The 9,989-nt window shown below is 42.0% G+C and overlaps 2 protein-coding genes across 3 annotated transcripts; one reads left to right on the forward strand and one right to left on the reverse strand.

Moving 5' to 3' along the window:
• The first annotated feature begins 2,400 nt into the window (after positions 1-2,400).
• On the forward strand, positions 2,401-5,994 carry LOC129717570 (fatty acid hydroxylase domain-containing protein 2). 2 transcript variants are annotated; one of them, XM_055667560.1, is made up of 5 exons: positions 2,401-2,628; positions 4,375-4,622; positions 4,686-4,759; positions 4,924-5,554; positions 5,611-5,994. In XM_055667560.1, the coding sequence occupies exons 2-5, from the start codon at positions 4,387-4,389 to the stop codon at positions 5,765-5,767; spliced, it is 1,098 nt and encodes a 365-aa protein (XP_055523535.1). In that variant the 5' UTR covers positions 2,401-2,628; positions 4,375-4,386; the 3' UTR covers positions 5,768-5,994. The 2 variants fall into 2 exon arrangements, with proteins under 2 accessions (XP_055523535.1, XP_055523537.1); XM_055667562.1 differs by having other exon boundaries at positions 2,401-2,624.
• A 569-nt stretch (positions 5,995-6,563) lies between these two features.
• Positions 6,564-7,932, reverse strand: LOC129717571 (uncharacterized). The gene is made up of 2 exons (XM_055667563.1): positions 7,578-7,932; positions 6,564-7,523 (listed from the first exon to the last, which is right to left on the reverse strand). The coding sequence occupies exons 1-2, from the start codon at positions 7,672-7,674 to the stop codon at positions 6,706-6,708; spliced, it is 915 nt and encodes a 304-aa protein (XP_055523538.1). The 5' UTR covers positions 7,675-7,932; the 3' UTR covers positions 6,564-6,705.
• Between the last annotated feature and the right edge of the window lie 2,057 nt (positions 7,933-9,989).

Consider the following 9,989-nt stretch of genomic DNA (forward strand, 5'->3'; position numbering starts at 1 on the left):
GAATGAAAGGCCGCTAACAAGAGGGTTGTGAACATGAGGAGCTGTGCCACGACGCGGATGGGAGCCTCCTCACGCATGCCAGCGAGGTGGTCGACAGGTGGAAGAAGAAATACTTCGATGGACACCTCAATGGCGCAGCAGGAACTGACCTATAAGTACCAGCAGCAAATGACCGAGTACCAGCCCCAAATGATCATGAAGTTCTTTGTGAGATCGAATGTGAGGGCGGGCATCGGTACGAAAGGGAAGGTTTCCACAAGGTCTGCTCAGCTTCTTGGCTTCGCGGATGACTTTGACATCATAACACGTAACTTTTCGATGGTGGAGGAAAATTACGCCCAACTGAAAGCCGAAGCCAGACGAATCGGACTGCGAATAAATGCGTTGAAAACGAAATACATGCGAGCGAGAGGCTCCAACGAGAACAACATCAGCCTTACAACTCAAGCCTCTGTAGGCGGTGATGAGCTTGAGGTGGTCGACGTCGTTTATTTGGGGTTACTGGTGACCGCAGAAAATAACACCAGCAAAGAGATTCAGAGACACATCCAGGCTGAAAATCGTGCCTACATTTTACTTCGAAAGACACTTCGATCGAGTCGAGTGCGACTCGAGTCGACGCACGAAGTTGATGCTGTACAAAACTAAGTTAAGACCGGTAGTCCTCTGCGGAATCAAGACAACAACATTTCTCGCGGAGTACTTTAACGAAGATCACGAAGAACGGCGACGGTGCATGAACCATGCGCTGTACGCGCTACTTTGAGAGAACCCCATTGCAGACCAGGTTGTTGTGGGCTGGTCACGCCGTAAGGATGCTGGACGACAACTTTGTGAAATCACCTTTCTTCAGCAACCCTGCCAAAAACAAAGGGGCGCAGCGTACACGATGGGTCGACTAGATCGAGGAAGACTTGCGGGTGATGAGACGCCTGGGGAACTGGCGAAACACAGTCCAAAACCGATTAACATGGCGACAACTTCTTGATACAGCCTGAGCCACCACGACTCTCGTCTGATAAGTAAGTTAGGTTACCCTTCCTGTCGTTACACATGACAAGACCTGCCACGGTCTGGTTCCTGATTCCGTTAAACGCTCTATAGAACCTCCTCGTGAAGCAATTCTTCGTTCCCACAAAGACGCGAATGTAGTGTCACTTTCTTTATTTTTTAGCCAACGCTTCTCTTGTATCGCTGCTACCTTCTCATTTCTCTTCCGCAGCTATCTCGTGCCGGTTCGAGCAGACACAACAACATTCCAAGTGCCAAGTTTCCAATCATTTTATTTTTATTTGCCTGGATATACAACGGGGGAGTGTCTTCCAGCTTGAAATTATGCAACTCGCAGAAAGATGACTTTTTCTGGGGTAACGTCAGATTACGACGATTCATGTATTTCTAAGACATTACGCCATAAAATAATTTTTCGATATCTAAAGTTTCATGCTTTTTACATTTGTGAAAAAAAATGGAACTTCAACCGTTTTGAGGCACAACTTCCGGAAGTCCAATGGCAACGGCTAAGTTAATTTTTAAACCTTTGCCAGTGTCCCCGTACGTGGGGAGAAAATTACGACCACCAGGAATAAAGTCTGTTGTTAGATTTTTTTGAACAAATTGTAATCAAACCTAACCTTCTGAAACTCCGGAGATATTTCGATTTTCTTCCTGTTGTTTTCCCTTATCTAGCTTTTTATTTTTTGGTTCTGTCCCTATCACCTATAGTTGCCGAATGAGGAAAACTTTATAGCCAGGTACTCTTATTTTTATTGCGTTCTTATTTCGAGGTTATGTGGCCGCCGTTGATTCTCCCACGAGAAACAAGGTGTCTAGAATCAGAACTCGCTTGCGGCGAAGTTAACTCGGGAAAATATACTATCCTGTTAATTTACAGTTTATCAGCGTATTATTAAGATGGCTTCGGCTGAATTACAGACAGGGCTAGCACTTTAAAAATAGTTTACTCTAGCTTCAGTAATACATTTGATCGTGCCACAATCTCACCAGACAAGACGAGCTGTCTATAAAAAAATATTGCGATCTTCTTCCGGCTTCGATTTCGAAAATTTTTTCGAATCAAACATCACTAACGATGCTTTTCATCGAAAAACTTTCTTCTTCCTACTTGAATCTTTCTAGTTTTCTGTTACTCTCGATAGTGTGTAAATAATTTACTCTAGCTTTACTCTAGCTTCAGTAATACATTTGATCGTGCCACAATCTCACCAGACAAGACGAGCTGTCTATAAAAAAATATTGCGATCTTCTTCCGGCTTCGATTTCGAAAATTTTTTCGAATCAAACATCACTAACGATGCTTTTCATCGAAAAACTTTCTTCTTCCTACTTGAATCTTTCTAGTTTTCTGTTACTCTCGATAGTGTTGTTTTCCCGACATCTTCCCGACCCAGTACACAACAGTACTGTTCGGCAAGTCGTCGTGTGTACATCGAAGCGAGCGAAGAAATATCTGTGCATCATTTGTGATTTTCAGTTGCAACAAAGAAGCCAGCAGCAGCCACAAAGAGTTTTTTGAATGTGCACAGTATAGTTAGAGTAAATTTTCGCAACGACTAGGATCGCACTAGAAGAGCACCAAAACTACCGTCCCAAGGGCCTACCGAGTGCGTAAGTTTTAGGTTTACACTTTAAGAAGGCAGATTAAAGATGTTTTTAATTGTTTTGTGGAAAACAATGACGAATGATGCGTTTTATAATTTTTGAATTGATCTAATCTATCGACGCATATACTCGTACTTGTTATGCAATTTGGTTCGCAGTACCGAAAAATCTAACAACACAGATCACAACTAATTGCGCCTTATTTTTGGTTCGCTTCAAATGATTGGTAAAATTTCCAGCAACTTGATTTGCGAAGCAAATTTTATCGCGTCTGGAGATTAAAATTTAAAATCACGTCTGAAAAGAAAACTTTTACTGAAAGAGCAAGAGGGTTCATTAGGGAAAATTTTGGATTAATAGCATCAGACCCTGTATTGGGCTATAACAACATCAGCAGGCAGAACGGAAAAATCAATTTATCGATTTTCCCTGCTGCATATCAGCAGGCGGGCTGACTGACCACAACAAAGCACAGATTGTTCTCTCTGTTTTCGTTTCTCAATTCCTAGGAACGAGAGAGAGAGAGTACGTTGAATTTGTTTTGGTAGGAAAAAACGGAAGAGCACGTGTTGTTTTAGCACAGCCTACCTGTTGATATGTGATGAGTTTTCAAAGGCTATTAAAATTATCGAAATTGGACGTGTGTATAAAAATGCATCTAAATTTTGAATCTTTTTATGTTTGTGTTGATGGAGGCGGACCTATTTCTAGATCTCACTGTCTGGTAGTGATATTATGAAAAGAAGTCAGTTGTAGCTATCTTTCATTTCTGCAACTATCTTAGTTTCGGTATCTAGAAGGTATAAGCTCCAGCGACCTTCCAAAGGCTTTATATAAAATGACTGAGTACTTGTAGTACATTTCGGAGTCATTTTCCATTTGGTAAGCCCGCTTCAAGCTAATATGAAAATCAAAACAATATAAAAATCAAAATACTATAAGAATTTTAAACTTTTAAAGCTTTTGAATTCATTTGATACATCTAGAAGTGACCTGTATTTAATGATCGTTTTTCAATAATATTTTTGTTAATAAGTGGCAAAAGAAAGCCAAACATTAACTCATTAAATGAAATAAATATCGATTTTTAGGAATTTAACATTGATACAAAAACCGAAATTGAATTCCAATGTTTTTGCGGTTGAAGCTTCTACGGTTGAAACAGCAGCACTGTTTGTTCATTTAGCCATGCATACAAGCTTTAATGCAAGCCTTCATATGGGGGCTTTTGATCCTCGTTTTTTACCACTCACAATGTTGGAAGTAACAAAAAGATCACTTTTGAACTGTATCCTATCTGTGCACTATACTTATCTTCAGCCGCAACGTTTTAATGTTCGTTTCTACTATCACACGTGATTCCGTAGCTCTTTCTACACCACTAAAATTAGTTTTATTTACTAGCTGAAGAAGGACTGATTGTGCTTTTCAAAAAGCAGTGTTGCTAATCAATTTTCATTTTTCTTCCAAATAATCCACTAAAACAATGGAGTACGCTTTATCACCAAAGTATAATAATGTATTGATTAAAAGACCATTTTGTGAAATTTGGGTTCTTTTGGCGATTAGACACAGAAGAACACGAATTTCAACGTCAAAACCTTTCAATCCACGAAATACTGAATCCAATGTTCACGTTCCTGAAAGGGACAGAAGCAGTTTAATACACAGAAAAACGATGTTACATATATCATCTACGATCACAAGATGGATAATAGTACAGTTTTTCTTTCTTTTAATGTTTCTCAAAAGATCGTCGAAATTATGATAGAAAACTCCGATCAGAGCAAAACGGAGCCTTCCTTGTCGGCGCAATCGACGCCGAAACATGTCCAGGAATGGAAACCACCACTAGAGGAGGAAGAGTCGGCCGGAACGGACCAACAAATGGCTCCTCTAGAGCCGCAGAATCCTCGACTGCTCTCGTCGCTGTACAGCTTTCTCGTCATAGTCAGCATTTTTCTAGTAGGCTTTGCCGCCTTCCGTAACACTTTAACCTGGTAAGTTAAATTCTTGTTTAGGTTGCTGCGATAGAAATAATTAACTTGTGTTTACGAATATAGGCATCTGCAACGTTTCTGGGGTGCCTCTGGGGAGCTCTGGCAGTCGCAATGGGATCGGTTCATCGATTTTACCGGTAATTAGTCCAATAATGGCAACCCTAGTAACAATATTGGTTTTATCAAAGTTTTATAGCGCTCAATGCAGCCAAAACAGCGCTATAAAACTTTGATAGAACCAGTTTTGTTACTTGGGAACACTTGTTCCCACTTTTAACTGTGTCCCATGTTTATACTTCAGGTGAAGATCCCGCCACTCTGTGGGTGCTAAGCACAACTATTTTCACCATGTTCGTTTACTGGTTCTTCGGTGGAATCTACACGATGTTCGATATGACCTGCAAACCGGCATGCATTCGTCGCTATAAGATGCAACCTGGAAAAAACGAACCGGTCGACCGGAAGCGGCTGGCGAAGGTTATTGCCACGGTACTAATGAATCAAACCGTAGTCGGCATTCCGATGGCCGTTTTAATGTACCAGGCAATGCGATTTCGTGGATTGAATGATCTCCGGGAGCTGCCTACTTTCCACTGGGTACTAGCCGAGCTGGCATTCTGTATCTTTATCGAGGAAATTGGCTTTTACTATGCCCACCGATTGCTACACAACCGGCACATCTACAAGTTCATCCACAAGCAGCACCACGAGTGGACGGCACCGATCGCCATCACCGCCATCTACTGTCACCCGATCGAGCACGTGTTCAGCAACTTGGTGCCGCCATTTTTGGGGATCTTCATGCTCGGCAGCCATGTCGCTGTTGCCTGGTTGTGGTTCACGCTGGTGATTCTGTCAACGCTGAATGCCCACTCGGGCTACCATTTGCCGTTTTTCCCCAGTCCCGAGGCGCACGATTTTCACCATTTGAAGTGAGTATCCCCTTTGTACTTACTTCTCCAACCCACTTTCCATCGCTTCTTTCCAGATTCAACCAATGCTTCGGAATACTCGGCGTACTCGACCGCCTGCACGGAACGGATACGCTGTTCCGCAACACTAAGGCCTACGCGCGGCACATTATGATGCTGAGCTTTATACCGGCGCGGGAAGCCTTTCCGGAACCAGCCAAAAAGGTGTTCTAGAAAGAGGAAGCGCCCGGACATGATTTTACTAAGCCCAATAGAATATACTGTAGCAGGATGTTTTCACGACTAACAAAGCAGTTGTCATCTTATTGTGTTTCGCACTGAATACTCTACCGAAATGTGGACTAAAAACTATCGAAATCGTAAAGCAAAACTAGTCATCATATGTAGTAGAGGCGTAGCCAAAGTTTTAGCATGAGGATAAGAGAGAGAAAAAAAACACATACACACACAAATAATCTTACAATGATTGATAGCACATATTGAAAGCACCATACTGTCTATGACTTAATGTTTAAAGAAAAAAAAACACTCATACACTACTTTACGAACTAATTTCATTTTTTGTCATATTGACTTACATTTTAAGTTTAGTAAAGCGGGCAATGTATGTAGTTTCGCGGGAATGCGAAGATGAACGGGAATAGAAGGTGTGACTAGAATTAGAAAAAATTTTCCCTCGTCCGTCTGGACGAGGGAAAATTTTTTCTAATTCTAGTCACACCTTCTATTCCCGTTCATCTTCGCATTCCCGCGAAACTACATACATTGCCCGCTTTACTAAACTCATACACTAAACAAGACTGTGATGAAAAAAAAAACAAGAAGGAGCCTATATCTCTACTAAGACAGAGAATGAGTAAGTAAAAATGAGAGCGAAAGAACTGGTTTTCACATCCCCTCCTAACTCCAATTCCTAATGGAAGAAGATAAAGCATACCCCCTCCTTCCCCGTAGGTTAACTACATTTTCATCTACTATTTACCAAACCAAACAAAACAAAAAACTAGCATTTTCTGATCATTGTATCCGCCGGTATGCCGCATGCTGGTGGGTTCTAAAAGCATGTATTTTCACGGATCTAGTATGAAATACAGAAAAATATTCTTCTCAGTGTAATCGCTATGTTTGTACAAGCTAGAAAGAAACTATACTCATTCAAACAATTTTCCGAGATCGGCCAAACTATCGGCGTAGTAATCGGGAGTACACTCCGGATCGGTTAGCTTCAGCATGTCGTCCAGATTGGTTCCACCGGACAGCACAAGCAGCTTCTGGAAGCCGCAGCGAGTAGCGAACAGCATGTCCTGCTCGGGCATGTCACCAACGAAGAGAACTCGGCGCGGATCTTCGATCGCGTAATGATCTAAAACCTGTGCCGCCAAGGTTGTGCCTGGTTTCCCCAACGCAACTGCCTGCCTTCCGGTTCCTTGTTCCAGCACATTCAAGAATAAGCCCGGACCAATCAGAATGAACCCACGTTTGGCATGCAGCAGTTTGTCTGTCGCACCCGCGATCAACAGACAGTCGGGGTCGTTTTTCAGGTACAACTCCGCCCGTAAAAGCTTCGGATAGTTGATGTTGAAGTCAGTATCCAAAACGACTGCCCGAACCGGCGCGTGATCGTTGATGGTGGCGACAATTTTTTTAAAGGACTCCTCCAGTGGATCATTCGGACCATCGAGCAGTTCATAGCCGGCCTCTCGGAGAACCGTCTTGAATGTTTCCGTTGCGATGCAGTAGATTAATCCTTGAAAGTTGATTGATTGAAGGTGGCGAACCACCGAAAGGGCTGGATGTATGATGTCTGATGCCTCCAAGTTAACGCCAAGCGTTCGGAACTGAGCTGCGTAGTGCTCGAACGATCGTACGCCATTGTTGGTGATGTAGCGGAGCGTTTTACCTTGGGCCCGTAGGGCTGCCAGTGCTTCAGCGACTCCCGGAATGGGTTCGAAAACGGTCCACAGAACGCCTGTGCAATTTGATTCAGTTATATCATTCTATACTTCATTAAATTGATAAATACCATCACAATCAAAAATGACGCAATCGAAAGACTGAACGAAACTTTCCCGCTCCTGGGGCGACAGATTCCCTAGGTGGCGAATCTGCTTCGAAGACATCGCACTAGAGACGATCCAAACTGCGGTACACTTCAATCCACACTGATCGGGAATGATCGATCGAAGCACCAAATCAAAAGCGAGGCAAATCAAAAGCTAATCAATTGCATTAATGCCGCTTGATTGAATTACGCGAGAGTTGTTCTGCGTTGCGGTGGGATTCTGTTTCCGTAAGGCAGGCTGTCCTCGTATGCCACGTGATTAGACGGAGTTTTGCACGATTTTCTTTCTTTTTTGTAGGGGAAATCAGCCTACTCCAGGGTAACAAATCACAGGCTACTTGGTTTTATTTAATTGTACATACGGCTTTATTGTTACGGTCATGATTTCGTGTTTGGTCCAAATCTTTTAAATGCCATAAACATCTCTTACAGTATCTGACTGAAGAGATGTACAAATTTTATTCTTATGATACCAAAACGAGAGACCGTTTAAGACTAATTTGAAGGGTTTATCAAATCAGACCGTGAGTGTAATTTAAGATAATTTACAGAATTACTGGAATCCCCCAGGAAAGTGACTTGAGTCAAATTAAGTCACTTGACACATTTTGATCGTACCAAAGTAAATAATTTAAAATATTTAGAAAAAGCATGTGTTTATGTTTGTTTCACGTGTGACTTAAGTGGAAAAACTTCAAGAGACATGGGAGAATTCAAAATCTCACGCAATGCCGGAATTGCCAAGTTTATAAAACTCGCAACTGCCATAAGGCAGCAAAATATACGATTTGTGGTGACTATTCTCACACAAAGCACATCTACCCCGTGAAAGAGACCGCTAGGAGATTTAAATGTGTAAATTGTGGAGCAGAGGCGAATGCCAAATTAGGAAAAGCCTCTTTGAATACAAAAAAAATGGAAGTGAACACAAATCTAATGTCCTTGATTGTCCGGTTAGGTTGTCAATAATATTTATTTAGGCAATCAATATAGGCGTCACCAGCATTTCCTGTAGCTAGTGTGTAATGTTTCAAATTCCGAAACCAACTAATTATAGACAATTTTTTCTGTGCAGGTATCACCAGGCGTTCATAGGCTACTATCCTTCCAGGTAGTGTTCCAAACTCAAAAAGCAACAAGACTTTCGTGTTTGGAACAGAAAAGTTAGCCAGTTGTGAATTGGTTAGTCCCACTCCTGAGAAGATGGACTACCTACAACAATCAATCCATGCTGCAGTTAATCAGGCCCGTAGCTACCGTACCAGCTAGGGGGGGGGGGGGGCTTAGCCCCCTCACGGGTTTGCATTGCCCCTAGCGAAATTTTTCTAATTCGTATAAATAAAGCGAATACTTAACCTATTTACATATTCTCGGTTAGCTTATGTATATTAAAGCTAAATGTATTGCTTTTAAATTACTTCTTTAACAAAAAACAGTGAAATTTCTGTGCCCCACCACGCGAAACGGAGTAGCTACGGCTTTGAGTTAATGCCCGCTTTGTTGAACTGTAAATCGATGTACATAGCGTGTACCAGGTAAGTAATCAACAGCAGAAATTGTTATGAAATTACAATTTTTCAACAGTTCTTGGCGTGCATGTTGCAGTTGTGACTAAAACTTGCGAAATGAACATTTCATGAACCACATTAAAGTTTTCGAAGGCCATTCCAGTCCTCAAAGATGAGGACCAATTTTTCTTATTTCCAATTTTATATAATATTTTTACTTCTGATCTTCCTTATTTACTGCAGGATGTGAGAAATCTCTGTTTTTGTGACGATACAAGCATTTTCGTAAAAGAAAAAGCAACTTCGATTGTGTGTTTTTCACAATATAACGGAAAATTCCTGGCCACGAAACCTCTATGGCTTCGTTATCAACTTTAAGGCAGTTCCCAACAGGTTCAAATGCACCGACAACTCTGACTTTATTGTGCAAAAACTAAACCATCCCCCGACCCAGGCAAACCTCTCCAAATCATCAACGGCCGAATCTACTAATAAACCCCCGAGATAACCCAGAACATGGTCCAGAGCTACAGCATGCAACACGAGCTGGAACACCCTAACCGCAATCCTCTATCCCTGGAGAACGGCACAATTGAGATTAGAATCCACGGCATTCGATCGAAAATTAACAACAATCAACTGGTGTAAAGGATGAATACATACGAATAATACGAACAAATACGAATTTTTGGCCCAGCGTATCCAACGGCGTTCGTACACTACAAATGATCCTCTCCAAACCGATTCCATGCAGATGGCGACGTGCAAACACTGTAATCGAATGTACACTTCCCCCAAACCTGCGCGGAATATGCTAAATCATTGAGATCATCCGTTAATGACCGCCTAACTCTCGCGGGCGTCG

The sequence above is a fragment of the Wyeomyia smithii genome, chromosome 1, assembly GCF_029784165.1.
Source record: "Wyeomyia smithii strain HCP4-BCI-WySm-NY-G18 chromosome 1, ASM2978416v1, whole genome shotgun sequence".
Classification (NCBI taxonomy): Eukaryota; Metazoa; Arthropoda; class Insecta; order Diptera; family Culicidae; genus Wyeomyia; species Wyeomyia smithii.